Source organism: Scatophagus argus, chromosome 9 (assembly GCF_020382885.2).
Source record: "Scatophagus argus isolate fScaArg1 chromosome 9, fScaArg1.pri, whole genome shotgun sequence".
In the NCBI taxonomy this organism is placed as follows: Eukaryota; Metazoa; Chordata; class Actinopteri; family Scatophagidae; genus Scatophagus; species Scatophagus argus.
Window position 1 is genome coordinate 9,056,644 of NC_058501.1, and position 16,525 is coordinate 9,073,168.

The 16,525-nt window shown below is 38.4% G+C and overlaps 1 protein-coding gene across 1 annotated transcript in view; it reads left to right on the plus strand.

Moving 5' to 3' along the window:
• Window positions 1–16,525, plus strand: part of LOC124064859 (CUB and sushi domain-containing protein 3-like) — a 203,563-nt gene that overhangs the window by 46,167 nt on the left and 140,871 nt on the right. Inside the window, exons 5-9 of the mRNA XM_046399683.1 lie at window positions 6,043–6,111; window positions 6,151–6,289; window positions 13,195–13,307; window positions 14,530–14,607; window positions 16,113–16,200. Of these exons, the coding sequence (XP_046255639.1) occupies window positions 6,043–6,111; window positions 6,151–6,289; window positions 13,195–13,307; window positions 14,530–14,607; window positions 16,113–16,200 (487 nt within the window). The remainder of the gene's footprint in view (window positions 1–6,042; window positions 6,112–6,150; window positions 6,290–13,194; window positions 13,308–14,529; window positions 14,608–16,112; window positions 16,201–16,525) is intronic.

A 16,525-nucleotide genomic window follows, 5' to 3' on the forward strand; every position in this document is an offset into this window, starting at 1 on the left:
ATTGATACACTGTCACTCTTGCTGCCAGCCACTGTCCAAAAGAATAAGAGAATCAGGCCACAGAAAAACCTTGCTCCTTTAAAACATTTCCATATCTGGTAATGTGACTAGACTAAGCGTATAGCTCTCTCTGCAGTGCCTTTTCAACTCTCTGCTACACAAAGTGTGTGTTCAAATCCGAAAATTTGACTTGCCCTTGGCAAGATGTTTCAGTCCAGCTCAGTTCTAAGATGTCCTCTACAGTTAGAGCTGATATGAAAAGAACTCAATATCTTCACCAAGCTACTGCCAGAAATCCTTACATTAATAAATAAATCCATGATGCAACCAACCATTAATGCTGTTTAGGATAAGGAAGCTTATGTGAACCTCCATATTCATATTCATTTCAGCTGAACATGAACATTATTACATATTCTATAAAACATGAAGGACCTTACTCTGTAGCATTGTTATTGCTGCTGTGGTGCCATATTGTTCACTGAATCGCCCTCTTCCCTCATAATTCATTTAAAATCTGAAATTATAAAGAGATGGTCAGTATAATGAAATGACCCCCAGCAGTATGCGTGGTGCAATATGAATTGCATCTCTTCACCCATTACTCTCTTTACTATTCATCAATCCCATCAATGTTTAACGTGACTCGCAGCTGAGCAAATGAGGGATGAACTGTAGACGTAGTCACTGCCTTTGCATTAACACAGGAACTATTACAAAGGCAAAACCTTAGGTAGTGTAGAAAATTATACATGAGTCCCTTCCCTTCTATCCTTGGGGGTGAATATTTCTAAGTAGAAAGACAAGTGTTGTATATCTGATCAAAGTCAAGGAGAGAGAGGCCTAATCCCTCCTCAAGTAGCATTAGATTGCAGATGCCGAGATGTAAATGAGCTCAGCTAAAGCAGTCCTAATCCTCACCACCATCTCTACTTATTTATTTTTTTATTTTTTTTACACTGCCACCATTTTTAAAAGAGACAGATCCTTCTTCGTCTTTAAATCCGGAGCACGCTCTAATGATTTGCTTAGGAACACGTTGCCCAGCATTCAGTGCCTCTTTTATGTCACTAAACCTTGCTGGCAAACTGTAGCTCAAATGCTGCCATGCATTCCAATGAAACATTGCTTGTGAATATATGAAACCGGTACAGCATTATCCTGTTGATGCCTTTTAAAATTCTCAAGCTGTGAAACCATCTTTTTGAGCCTCAGACATCAGTTTGCTGGTTTGTGATTTACACTACCATGCATGGATGCTTTTCAAAGAAGGAGCTAAGAAACCTGTCTTCGTTCTTATGCACAGTAATGAATTGTTCCTGAGCATCTACCCAGTTTTCCTGTGCAATTTAATTGGCTACAACTGTAGACACATTAATGAGTTCTAAGTGAGGTTATTATCATTAAATGTGGTGGTGGAAATCTGTGCCATCTAGGAAGGCCTGTGCTAAAATATTGGTGATTTATCCATAGAACACAAACCAGAAAATGACTTGCAGCTGTTTTTATTTTACTAGAATGGCTCTTTAAAGTTGCTTGCACACAGCAGGCTGTTACTGCTGCCGTGTCTTCTTCATATCTTCAGTCTAAATAATACCTTTGGACCTGTCGCATGCTTTTGCACATTGCTTCTTGCTGCCACCGCCTAAGTTGAGTGATGTCCAAAGAGTATGTTATCATGGAAGCCATTTCAGAGAAAACCATTAAGGAGTTATTTTTCATTTTCCTATCCTGGGTTACAAAAGATCTGATACACAATAAATAAAGAAATAAAATAAAAGATTTTATTTTTGTTTACGATTTGTGGCACAGTCTTTTCATTGTCTCTTTTTCTGTGATAATGTTAGTGAAATCATTTGCCAGGGTGGTAACACTGTGTCCTTTGTACCTTCCAGTCAAAACCCAGAACATAAACAGTGCCGGATGACAGCCTACTGTTTCAGCTCGCTTTCTGCATGCACCTCAAGGCCCGACTTAATACATTCTTATCTACAGCACTGGGTCTTGCTGTGTTTTGATATTTGATTGATTGAAGTTTCCTACTTCCCTAAGCCCTACCAGAGACCCTGCAGGTTCTTGGATAATTGTTCCTTTCACATGCAACAGTATGAAAATGTTGATGATAAGTACATATGCATTTCATACAGCTTCCTACAAATCTAGCGCACTGGAGTTTTAAGACCTAAGCATGTACTTCTTTTTTTAATATATTTTTATCCTGACTATTGCAAATTGAGCTTGTATTACTATACTACAATACTTTGTTGGTGAGGGTGTGAGACATTATGCTTTATAAAGGGCATTACTTTTTTGTTTTTCACAATTCCTTTAGGTGACACTGTCCCATAAATCAATGTCACCGTATTCATAGTGAGATTATTAAAAATTCTTAAGCTCTTTGTGTGGCTCCTAATGATTGTCAACACACCAGTTTATTACAACACCTTCTCATTCCAGGTCATCAGATATTGCTGCTTTGTCACTCCCCTCGGCGTCTCATCCAGACGCACAAGGTACCATCTGTGTGCAATGACCAAAGCCTCTCTGCCAAGAAGCATTTCTAACACAGCTAAAGTGAAATGACAGTTTGCTTAAGTTTGGCTAAGGCACAAGAACTACTTGGTATAAGTTTTAGAAAAGATCCGTGTTGTTTGGTTGTACATGGGATGCAAACTCCTGTCTCCTGGATGATATTTGTGTTGGTGTGACCTGTCACTAAACTCTGATCTCCATCCCTGTTGGGACTTTCTCGCTTTGTAAACTATGTTGCTTTGTACGTTTGCTCTGTTTGTCTCATACTGACACAAACAGCTTTACATGGGTTTACAGCTACTTTAAAGCCCGGTATTACCTTTTAGCATCTGGGTGAGATGCTGAGGCAGGTGGCAAGATGGTGGCATTTGACATCCTGGGAATGAGACCATTCATTCCCTTAAAAGAAGAAGGAGTCTTATGCACAGTTATTGCTTCAAACTCTGTTTTACTTGGATGATCTGTAGGTTAAGTAAAAGCAGTGGTTTGTCTTTCAAGAAATGTTATTCTTCTTTCTCACACAATGGTACCACTACAGCTACGCTAGCCCACGCAGCCTTGGCAGTTATAGACCACACCAGACTTATCACTGGGAAGCCTATCTAGCCAGATCTGGTAGCACACGGTCTGATACAAACGAACTCATTAATAAAACATTGTTGTAAGATGTGTTGTATGTACATTTTAGATGTACCTTTCAGTCCTCAACCTGCTCTTTGCTTTCAGCTTATGTTCATTATATTTAGTGGTGATCCAAGTATACATGGCAAGTTTATCAGCAAACTACAGAAAATGATAGTTTCAAGTTTCAATTTTTATTTTGTGTATTTTGGGATGTTTACGTGTTTTGTGATTGACATTCAAATGGAATGAAGGCATAACTGGCAAGGAGTGATGTTAAAGAAACACTTCATTATTAAATATTCGACTGTGTAAATTGTTGTCATGGGTAAAATATTAATTCACAATGATTATGTTTGCTTTCATCAAATTACAGTTCAGTATAGCATCTGGGTGTGAGAGAGGATTTATTGCTGGGCTGCTGTAATTTTCAGTAGATTATGTGTACTGTCATCTGAGTGACTGTACACCAGTATGAAAATTTTGTTATCCCCTTTGTCGACCAAAATAATCTGTTTATCCTTATTATATTATTTAAAATTTTTTGAATAACGTGAAAATCTCATACTGTTAAAACAACACATTTTTAATCTATCTTCATTCTTTCTAGTTTTGTGATGATGACAGAGATGATCCATTAAGGATGTTTTAAAGTTGTCTTTGGCTGCAAAATGCAAACCAATTCAGTTTATTATGTTAGTGCTTTTTTAAAGAATAGATTTGTTAAAAATATCTCTATTGTTAGGATAAATTGCACTTTACCGGGGAAATGGCAGGGGAAATGTTTTCTTATTTCTTTGTCTGCCATTGTTAACAAAACATGGCACACTGTTAATCAGCCCAAGATAGGTGCTGATGAAGGAATGCTGTCTGAAAACAACAATTTGTAAAGAGTGCAAAGGTCATGACTATAGCGTTGCAACAATCAACATATAAAAACGTATTTGCTTGAATTTTAAAAGACTGTGCATGATGTGACTTGTTGTACTACTTGACAAGAGGACTCACTGATAACCCGCCAAGGTTTTATCCATCACCAAATTATTAATTTTTATTTGATGCCATTATAAATGGTTAAATTTAATACCGAATATACCGAAACAATGCCAATACACAAATTACAAATGCATTTTATTTATTTTCTTTTTCCATCACATTTATCTCTCTTCTGTCTGTCTTGGTCTCTTGCAGTATCCCAGTCTTTGTCTTTTTTCCTCTTGCTTTTGATATGCTCTCCACTTGTCTCTGTCTTTTCCACTTATATTTCACTTTATTTTTTATATCTTCTCCCACCCCCCTACTCTCTCGTTATCTAACACATCTCCTCCTCTTCTTTTTTTTTTTTTTTTGCTTTCTTTGCCTTGATGGCCATGTGGACACTTTACACTGTTCTCCTGCCTCTCATCAAGGTTAAAAAGTGAAATGGCTCCTTTGGTCAGACCTGCAGGACTTTAATGTCAGTTTAATTTGAGCCTGTAGCCGATTACTCTACAAATCTACTGGGCACCCTTTAGAATGTCATCCTAAATGCTTCAAGGTGATATAAAGCTCATCACTGAGGATAAGTCTTATATGAGGGAGAGTGTGCTGATTTAAACTTGAAACAAATCACGACTCCATGTGCTTTTGTTGTTACAAGGCTGCAGGCATTCAACAAATGAAAGCCTGCCCTTGGTGTAGTCTACAAATTAGAGTCTGCCCTTGATATGAATCCTATGTGTGTGGACATCATTGATGTCTCAAGTAGTATCAATGCTTTCTCCACCCTTCTTATAAAGTCTTTGATCAATTGCTATGCTTCAACTAATGTGTCAAAGGACAAGGATCAAGCTAACTAGAGGCCCATGCTCTTCCATCTTTTCCCCTTTTTTCTTTATCTTCTTTTGAATTTCATACATCCGCTTCCTCGTTCCTTGACCAATCATGTAATGCAGCATACAGGAATGTTCCAAGGCTGGCAGCTCTGACAGCCCTGAGTGGAGCGCTGAGCCATCAAAGGTTTCAGCTGGCACAGCTGAGTGTCACATATTAGTCTTAAATGATGTGAAAACTGTGAAAGCCCTGGCATCATTAGAATTCTTTAGGGAGAAAAAAAAAACGGATACAGGGATGGAGAGGAGAGTGGTGAGTAATGGTAGAAAGATCTCCGAGGTCTCGGAGGAAAGGAATTGAGAGAGAAAGACAGAAAGAGAGAGATGTGAAGAAGGGTCGGCGAGAGAAGGGAAGAGGGACATCGAGTGAAAGAGAGCAAGCCGCTGTTATAGTAGAGTGCATTAACATTCAAGTGATGTGTCATGCTCCTCGCAATAAAACATATATATACATACACATATATATATATACATACATATATATTTACATTTTTACAGCATTATAAGCCCTGTTTATCACCATTTGTTTATTTTGTGAAACATAAAGGGGCTCGGTGGACACAGTAATGAATTATTAACTCTTGGATGGAGGAAGGAGATGAGATGGGTGGAAAGAGAAAGAAAGAGCACAGAAGAAGTAACTGCGACAGAATTAGTGCACAATTAATTGGTAAATAGTTCTGCCCATTGTCACTTGTCAGAACACTGTTCTTGAAAACATAAGCAATTTTTTAATCTTACATGTCATGTTGAGCAATTCCATAACTGCGCTGGAATTTGGTTTAGATACTGGACCTAAGAATGTGCAAAAAAACAAATAAAATGTGTTGTATGGGCTTCCACATGGGTCTTTTTCTGGTTTGCATTCATTTGAAGGGACAGGTACAGATGTTTTATGCCTGAAGCCACTTTTTTCCCCATGTTGAACTTTGAGTAATGGCTCTGAAATAACCCAGAGACCATGTGTCTGCTCTCCCCTCACCCTCCCCATCCTCCTTTTCTCTTTGGTGACTGACAGCGGAGGACACGTGTGGTGGCACCCTGAGGGACTCCAGCGGACTCATCTCCAGCTTCGATTTCCCCAGCAGTGATTCCCCTGGTGCTGGCGGAGGTGGAGGTGCTGGAGGCCTGGGCAGCAGTGGGGAGTGTAAGTGGACCATCCTGGCAGATCCAGGGGACACCATATCCCTGGTTTTCACAGAATTTCAGATGGAGGAGAAGTCGGATTATCTTGAAGTCGAGGGATCTGAACCACCAACCATCTGGTGAGTTCACCTGTGAGCAGGAGGGACTGTGTGTAGTACTTGTTATTTCAACAGATGAGTGTTAGATTAACAGTCTAAGTGTGACTGAAGCTGAGTGAGTGTGTTTGGGGCGCCTGTGTCATATGGTGTTGACAAGGTGTTAACAGAAAGGTGTTTGTGATTTGTGTGAGAAGAATTTATATTTGTGAGGATGTAGATTTGATGTCCAGAAGTGTTTTTGACCCATGTAGGCAGAGAATGATAACATATACTAAATTTAATTAATTTATTAATTAATGCATTTGTTATTTGTTATTAATTTGTTAATTCTGTGGTAAAAAATTTTCAATCTGAATGGGACCTGGGGCTGTTGTTGGTATTCATGTTGCAGCTGATCTGTGTATATCCTGTTGATGATGATGCTAAGTTTTTTTTTATCACAATTAATGTGTTTTGTAAGTATGAGGACAGTTTTGAATGATAAGTAAAAGTTCCAGTAAGTCCAAGTAAGTAATAAATGTTTATATCTGTAGCTCAATATCACATACAGTGTTGGAATGAGCTGTACACGCCCCCAGCTGTAGTTCCAAACCAACATCAAACTCTGCAAGAAGAACTCCCCTGAAAACCTTTAGCATATGAGAAAAAAATGGAAGAAATTCAACAAGATACCTCCACCACTTGGCTGTTAGCTGGGGTTGCAATAAAGAATTATTGGTTGAAAAAAGGAAATCAACGAAAAGGTTGAAAATTTTACTGACAAACAACCTACTGACCAACTGAGAAAATTACTGACAGATTAAATGAAAATGAGAAAAATCATTAACTGCAGCCTAATTATAATCGATGAAAAAGATTACCTTTGGTTCACTGATATAATCTATCTTCCTATGTGAGTAAGTTTTGGTTCCCGTGGAGGAAGGGCTGCTGCATTTTTAATTAGAACAAAAACAAAAGGGTACTCGCAGAGAGAATAAATACATTTTGAGTCTCCAGTAGATTTACAGATCACATGAGAGCTGGCTGCTGTATGACCAGCTCTAAGTTTATTCCAAAGAGAAGTGGGGGCTCGGTAAGACGAGGCCGTATTGCCTTAGGAGTTTGTCTCGGTAACAAGGAAGGCTTGGTAACAAGGGAGCCTGCCTGCTGAGATCTTCAATCATGCAAAGGAACAAAGGCTTGGTATGTATGGTTGAGCATAACCATGTAGTATTGCATTGAAGCAGCACTTAACAATCAGCTGTGTGCACTGGAAACTTAAATGAAAGAGCCAACTGAGTGGGATGCAAATGTATTTTTTAATGAACTTTTAGAGGACAGTTTTGTGTAAAAACAATATTTTAAATATTGCTGGATTATGATTGAATTAAAGTCACAGAGACTTAAATTCAAATGAAGGTGCACATGATTTATGCATCTCTGACAGTGTTTTGTTTAAGAAAGCAGACTTCAGACACTTTCTGCGCACGGACTTGAGGTAAAAGTCACTCCCTACTGAAATAAGGAAATATGAAATGGGTTTGACCTTCAACCTTGAGGCTCAGGTTATCCATCTTCTCTGCATCCCGCATGAATGGGAGCATCCACTAGGTTTATGTGATCCTGCCTGGCATTAATTATAATTGGCTAAAAGACAATCTAATCAATCATGGAGCTACTAGCTTTGTTGTCCCTGAGTGTTGTCATGTGGAGTCAGAGGGATGGAGAGAGAGAGGCAGGCATTGTGTCAGTGAGAGTCAAAGGGAGAGGTGCTCTGAATGTGGTGATGACTGCTAAGTATTGTAGGTAGCTAAAGAGACTGTGACAGAGAACTGATATGGATGGCATTGATCTGTTTTGACTGACCATCAGGTGACCTTCTTCTCTTAGATATAAAAGCTCTGCTTCAGTTCCTCAGAGCTCAGCCCGAGTGGCGAATGCTTTGTATTATCTTGTGTCTCCTGCTTTTCAGGATTTAAGAAAGATGGGTCTAAGTGGTTAATTATTTACACACATTTAATTGCTACTTATTTTTATTCATTCAGTCCTCTGGTCATAAAATATCATCACACATTGGAGAGACTTCTGCTTTGAATAAAAACAAGTATCAGAGTCAGGAGTGTGCAGTTTTCACTATTAAACATATTACAACATTTTATATTAAAATACATCATTATATCACACAAAACTTCCTGTGATTCTATCTGCTTTGATGGCACATCTTCAGCTCCATTGTCCAAGGTGAAGTTAAAAGAACACGCAAGCTGCATCTTTATTTGTGGGAGTTTTATTTATGCGTTTGCTGAACGGTCACCACACATCACTTGAATACTTTGAAACTCCTAGATGATGTTATTGTATGTCACCAAATGTCAGTGGCTGTCAGGCGCAGTTCTAGTTTTAAGCCCTACAATCCAAGTGGGACCCAGTGAGCTTGAGTGCAGTGGAGCCAGGATTTTAGAGAGATGGCTTCAACTCGGCCAGGTAAATAAACAGACAAGAAAACAAACACGATTCAGAGTGAGCAATTCACCCATGCCCATAAAATTCATTGCTCACGCTCCCTCTCTTTTTATGAGTGTCACTGACTGCGTACAAGGCCATTGGACAGCTAAACTTCCAAGCATCCTAACATATAGCATCAGTTGCAGGCAGAGACAAGCAAACTGTCAATTTAGCCTTGAGGTTTAGAGCTGCTTAACGATGATTGACAGCCCAGAACCTCAAAGTCAGCCAGATTTAACATCTCCTCATAGGCTTTCTCAGACGTAGATGTAAAGATTTAAAGCGTGACCCAACTTAACTTCAACCTGTGGTATTAAAGGGTGTTGTCAAGCAACAAACATGACTAAAAATGACTAAAGAAAATGAAAATGACTTGCAAATTAAGAAACCTTGAGCCCTGACAGAATTATTAACTGCAGGAGGATAAGAATTTAAAAATAATGACAGAGAGACAGCACAATTCACAGAAACTGATTCTTAACCTACAACCTACAACTTAACCTAATTAATGAGATCAAAACATATATTGGACTTATTGGACTTATTGCTGAAAAGATGTGAATATTTGATTAAATCCGTCATATGTAATAGGAAGATGGAACATTTTGAGCTGCCAAATTTTACTAGCCAATTTCCTGAAAGTGGATATTAGATGATGACTGATGCTAAAAATGAATTTTTAACAGTTGAAAGTACACAATATCCAAGACTATAGGGCAAGAAATATGTTTTGCTGACGCCTCTTAGAAGCTTTTATCCTTTTATCAATTGAAGATTTCTATCACATCTCTGCAAACGAGTGTATTGATTCTGTTGCTGTCACGCTGGGGATGGTTTATGTCAGACTACACATCAATCACTGTGAAAATAGACAAAAAATAGAAAAATCTGTTTCTTTTGGCAAAAGCCAACACTGGAATCCAAATAGTACAGGAAAAGAGTTCTTTGTTATTCTTCTGACCTTTAATATGATTGTGCAGCCCTATTCACAAAGGGCAAAAACAACAAGCTGGAGATTACACGTCACTCATTATTTCAGATATGGACACGGAACATCAAACCTGAAAGGTTTTACAGTCATTAGATACACTTTTTGTGTTCATATACTATGAAATTTGATTGGGAAACGTTTTATTTTTTGTTACTTTTCCATCCGTGTCTACCTCGTTTTCTACTTTCCTGTTATGTCATGCCTAACATCGACACTGCGTGTTGTGTAGAAAAAAAAGATTTGATTTTAGAGCCAGTTGCTACTTTGCAGAGCAATTTAGAAATATTTTGTTTGGTTCACTGAATATGAGCAGTCATATTCCAATGGAGTGACTAAATGGTTGTCAGAGGAAGATTACAATATTCAAAAGAGGTTGAGAGCAAGAGGTGCCCTGCAGTTAAATTACCAAATTTGCTTAAAATACCGTGTGTATTAGATTCAATTTTTTCTTTCTGGGATTTATTATTGATTTTTCCCAAGAGAATATAACCCATCAAAACGTCTCCAAGAGCTTTCCCCTTCTGTTCAGGCTGGGAATGTTTAATTGAAGGAATGTGAACAGCCCCCATTATTCTATCAAGCTGTATAAGTGCTTCTCCTGTCTCTGACGAGTGAGTGACTTTAGGAGAGACGTAGAGCAACAGCTTCTTCCTTATCACATAAAATATTCTTACTATTACTCCCTCTTGTCAGATTTTACAGAAAATGTGTGGGACCAAAAGACAAAATTCTTTCTTTTTTGAGAATTTGGAATTGATCTCTCATTAACGCGCCTCTGTGAAATAAGGGACACCAGAAGTATCAGCTTATCACTCTGGCCTTAAGGCCACATTTGGCTATGGTACCTGCACACTGGGACTTGTTACATTGGTATTTTGATGAGATTGCCATGCTCCCTTCAACCCCTCATCCTATCAAATCAAGCAGATTTCATTCAGAGTCATGAGAGCTCTCTAATGTGTCTGGCAAACCTATGTCAGAATCTACCATCAGTCCTTGAGATGGGCCAAGTCGATGATATGAAGTATGCTAAAACTTGGATGAAACAAAGCACACAAAAACACTGCTGTCATGCCAAGAAGTAATCTCTGTAAAGCCAGAGAGACAGAATGCCTTTGCATTATAGGAGGAATCCATTTTTCCAATTGGGCTTTCTCTTCTGTTGTCACTCAATATGCAGTGGAGGAGATACAATAAGCAAACCGTGGACAGCACTCAGTTGTTTTTATCTGTTTCAAGAAGACTGGGCAGCCCACTTTCCACAAGTAATTTGTTTTCATGACAGTTACAGAGACAAGCACCAGCAACAAGCATAGAAGTTTTGTGAGGTAGCCCTGAATTATTTTGCATAACCATTTGGTTGCTGTTAAAAATTTTATCACAATCTGGACATTTAAGGACAACTTTAGAAACAGCTTATTGTGAAAGTAGTAATATAATACAGTGGCATATTCCCTAACATGATACCCTATCACTTTAGCACTCAGTTACATACAACATTAAATATCTTTATCAAAGAGAGCATGAGGAAATTTTGGCAGACAGTCATCAATTTGTCAGGCCATATCAGATGCTGTAAACTCTTCCTTCTCTGCTGGCTCCCAGCCTATGAGCACATTTGTGTTCATTTGGCTATCTGGGCTTACTGGGAGCACAGTAGTGATGGGGGGGTGTGTTTTCTCTGCGCAAGCCAGGCATCCCCATAAATAGATATCATAACACACTGCATTTGTTTTTCATTTTGTACTCACTCTGCTTTATGCAGAAGGGAGTTGTTTGCATACAGAAAGGTATTGTATGAATTAATAGAACGGTTCACATAAATACAAATGTACCCATTGGATGAAGTCCTCTGTAAGGTGTCATTAAGCCTCTATTTACTGTTGATGGCAGATCAGGATTCACTTCCTCTGCCATACGTTGCCATCTTGACAACAGTATATTCACCTCTGCTGGTCTTAAATTTGTAACATCACTCCTGTGTTGCCTGAAGCAACCGTGCAACTTCTGGATGGGTACAGCTTTATTGTCACTATCCATTTTGTTTTAGACTTCGTGTGATAATTTGCAGCTTCCACTGCAGGATATATGGAGGAAGTTTCCTCTGAATAGTTCAGCCACCTGAAGGCTGCTCTTTTTTATTCTGCACATATATTGGTTTCATTAGTATTTTATCAATGACACAATGAAAGCAAAGGTCAACTTTTGCACGAAAATCAATTTCCTTTTAACTATTCTCATGAAGCTGCCATCATCCTCTCTTGTGATGGATATTTTGGATTTAAAAAAATCAGTATTTAAAAATTGCATGTAGTTTCCCGATCAATGAAAAATAAAAGAGACTCTAATCTGTCTGATAGGTGCTTTTTTACTCTCTGACATAATAATGTTAACATTTAAACAGCAGGAGCAAGTAATGTAATCAAAATAAGTGCAGATTTAAATGTCAAGTAGACTTACAAATATATTTCTTGTTTCTTTATGCAATGGCCACCAAGGGAAAAGTCACTCTCTTTTTTCAATCATAGTTCTTGTCCTGTCTCTTTCTCTTTGTTTCACTGCCACTTTCATTTCTTTCATTTTGCTTTTGTCTGTCTGCCCCTTAGGTGGATCTGCAGTAAATGCCAAAGAAATTATGTAGAAAAACCTTAAACACGACTTCATGCACCCTCACATACACAATAAAACAGGCATGAATGACACACAAAATAACAAGTTAACACATTGTTTTTCATCCACTGAGTCAGTTTGGGAACATGGGTCTTAACTGCACCATGCTGTTTTTCAGCCTGTCCCAAGCCTCTATTTAATAGCTGGAATGGCATTGTGCACTGTTGACTGTGGTATGACAACACAGTGGAGAGATTGCAAGGAAACAGAAAAAAAACAAGCCAGAGCTGGTCAGCGAGACAAATGAGAAGACCCCCAGTAGCTTTAAATCTTTATGATTATGGAGTGTCCCTGATGCTTCGTCCGTGTGCTGAATAAAACTTAATCTAAAACACTGACACAGACTGAAAGATGGATGTAGGCAGGGCAGCTGAGACTTCAGTCACACAAGCAAGGTTTGACGGAGACAACTGCACATGTGATGACACGTGTCTGCACACTGGTGAAACACACTTAATCGGTCTGTTATCTTCCCATCGCCCGTCCTCCTTCACACACACATTGTACATATAACAATAACCAAACAAGAGGTGCAGAGTCAAAGCTAGGTGAGTTGTTTTCGAGGTTTATGGACTTTATTGTAAGAGCACAATTTTCTTCCTGACGTACTGAGTCCCGCGTAGCAGTGTTTTCATTTAGTCTTCATTTTACACAAGTACCTTGTTTTCCTTTTTGTTAGGCGTTTATGGTAAAAGAAGGAGCTTTCAGAAAGCCATGTAGCTAAATCAAAGTTAAAACAGATGACATGTGTTTTCTCCTGTTTGTGACACTTTACACTCAGGCTAACTGGAATGAATATTCCAGCACCCATCATCAGCAACAAAAACTGGCTACGGCTGCATTTTGTGACAGAGAGCAACCACCGCCACAAAGGCTTCAGGGCTCAGTATCAAGGTAAGACATGACTACTTCATTTGCACATCGTAATAGGGAGCCCCCTGCTTGAAGAAAAAGGGATCATCGTAGAAAAAAAACACACAGTAATTACAAAACATGTTTTTGATCTTTGTTAACTGAATATTAAACAGTTTGATTAATACCCCCTCTGTAGAGGGCACGAAGGCTTTTTCTGCTTCAAACCATTGACTTCAAAGGACCTTGTTAATCAAACATTTGAAAGATAAATACCGTATATACTTTCTCCCTTATAAAAACTCGGAATAATAAGAAGCTGAATAATCCATTAGCCTGACATTGTTCTTTGGCATGACTTTAAAGTCAGACTATGTGCTTCATGTAATATACTATACTATAGAAGCTTAAAGGCTGGCCCCGAGCCAGATATGAAGCCTGCAACTTCACCATAAACAGCTCTATAAAATATTTCAGTAACATGCATGTGTAGCAGTTCACTGTAAATGAAGACATAAAATCAATTGCATTGCATTTCTCATCTATTGCAGTGCACTGCAGTGCAGCTGTAAAGCAATTTTTATAGGCATTTGTTATTTATGATGTAAAGGGCCGATATTCTTTAAACAAAGACGGCCACTGAGGGGTTTTATTATGCAGTTTGGTTTGATCATATAACTAGCCTTATCTGTTCACTAAATACATTCCCATCATAACTTTACTGTATTATAACAGGTTCAGTTAACCAGTTGAGCTACAGCAAAGCTCACGTGACGGGCATCGTACCAGTGTTTTCAAATTCAAACAGCCTTGTTTTGTTTGAAACCTCTTTCATCGCTTTTGGCTATTCTAGTTGACACTTGAGAATTATGTCAGCCAATTGCATCAGCTGTCTTTTGTGTGCAATCTGGTCCTTGCTGTGTTTAATTAGACTGTTTTAAGATGTAGCACTGCAGTCACTGGGCTGCTCTTGGATTTTGCAATGTACTTTCCCCCCAAAAGCTATAAAACCATTAAATGTGCTCAGACCAATCAATTTCCATCCACTGTTTATTATGTCTGAGTTATATGAACAAACAAATGAGAATGGGAAACTCATTTCTGTTTTATAGAACTGTCAGGGCAACCCTTTAGAGATGCATCAGAACTGCTGGACTCATTTCTTTAGTATTATTCTGAGAAAGAAACACCTGTACTGTATCTTCTCACATCTAATACTGTAACTTCTTTTATCTAATGAACTCTTTCTATTGCTCTCGACCAGTGAAAAGCTCTGGAGAGCTTAAATCCAGAGGGGTAAAATTATTACCAGGAAAGGACAACACTAACAAACTGTCTTTGAGTAAGTCTTTTATTTTTCTTATGCAACTGTTTTCATTGTTTATTTTTTATTTTTTTTGTTTATGTAGGGCTTGATTTCTGGGTCTCAGTTTCTTTCTTGTCTCTTTTTTGCTGCATCATTTGGTGGAAGAATTAAGCTACAGTACTAGATTTTGCAGAAGTGCAGTCTCTTTTTCTTTCTGATAACCCATTTCTCCCTTCTGTCCCTGACTTCCTGTCCCGACAGAAATGAACTCAGCTAGATAAGGCCTAGTTATTGTGTATTTTGCAGCAAAATGCTACATTTAATCCATTTCAGTCTGCCAAAACCTCCTTCTTCTGTACCACTTAGGCAACATATCAGACAGACTTATGTTCATGCACTGTGTGATCTACACACACCACAGTAGTCAAGGTTGAGTGACCGCTCACTTGTCAGATGATTTGTGTACACTTCAGACTGAAGTGAATGCATTCTAATTGCTTGCGACGCTCTGTCATTAACATAAATCTAGAACACAATTCCTTTTAACTCTACAGTGTGCTAAGCTCTCCAATGATAACAGGTTGTAATCTTTATTACCTTATGTGTCATACATTCGGCATTGCATGGAGACATGAATAATGCATAGGGCCGTAATCTCTTCTATGAGACAACGCTGTATATCATTTAGAGGACTATGAGGAGAAGCTTCATATGCCTTGTGCATTCACTGCATATAATAACCCACAATAATTAACTTCAGAGCTAATGAACTTTCCGAAAGAAGTCAAAAAAGAGAACGTATGTCTGTAGAGCTTCTCGCGTTACAGCTGAAGGGCTGTTGTGTGCGTTTGTTGGGGGGAGGTCTTATTGCCAATATTACAGCAGACCTTAACAATAATGATGATTCTACATATTTCATGAATTTCATTTTCAGTGCATGCAGTGATTGATTTAGAGCTCATAATGTGAGTGGGATATGAGCTTGTTTATCGTCAGAGCACAGAAAAAAAAATTCTTTTTCTTACATCAAAGCCTCCTCTTTACATTCTTAGTAAAGGCTGTACTTGATGAAAAATCATATCTACAAAGCTCTATCTAGTGAACCTAAACTATTATTATGTATGGAGAGTCTCACTGTCCGATAATTGTTGCTCTTGCAACTGATAGTTGAAGGTTATTTAATCCTCTTAGGCCCTGCTGGGCTCAGATATAGTCCCTTCTGTTTTGTCTAGCTCAGGTAAGAGAGTTGCATTTACCCTTGGTACTCATCATGATATCACAAAACAAAAGTGTGTATTCACAAAAGCGCTGCCAATTAATTGGTAGTTGAAGGTCCTTGACATTGAAAGATGAGGTCGATTTGTAAAAGTATGTGATCCCTGAACACAAATTCTATTGCCAAACATACCTAAACATTGAAACAGACAGTTATTGACTATAAAAGTGTTCTTCAGAGCGGTTTGTGTTTTCTCTATGTACAGAACTTTAACAATTAAAACATCTTGCTCACAGTGTTCTTGGTCCTTCTCTTTCTCACTCAGTGAATGAAGGAGGAATCAAACAGGTGTCTAATTACTGCCCTGACCCAGGGGAGCCAGAGAATGGCAAACGGATCGGCTCAGACTTCAGGTGAGCGCATGCTTCAACAGCTGGAGTGGCATAGCTCAATTTCTGTAGAGGAGAGTTAAGGAGGGGACTGACAAGCTTTCCATTCACATTCAGTATTACAACGAGCAACATAATAGTCAAAAACAAATGCTGTTTTCACATAATCTCGTCTTTAATCTTGGTATGTTAACTTGCATCAGTTTCAAATCTTTGTTTTATTACTGTTACACATGAAATGTATCTATTTACCAGAGTTATCAAAATCTTTTTTCTAATAAGGTGCAGTATAATATATTGTTTTTCGTGAACCAGACCCATATCAGAAAAACCACTCTCAGGTCCTCCG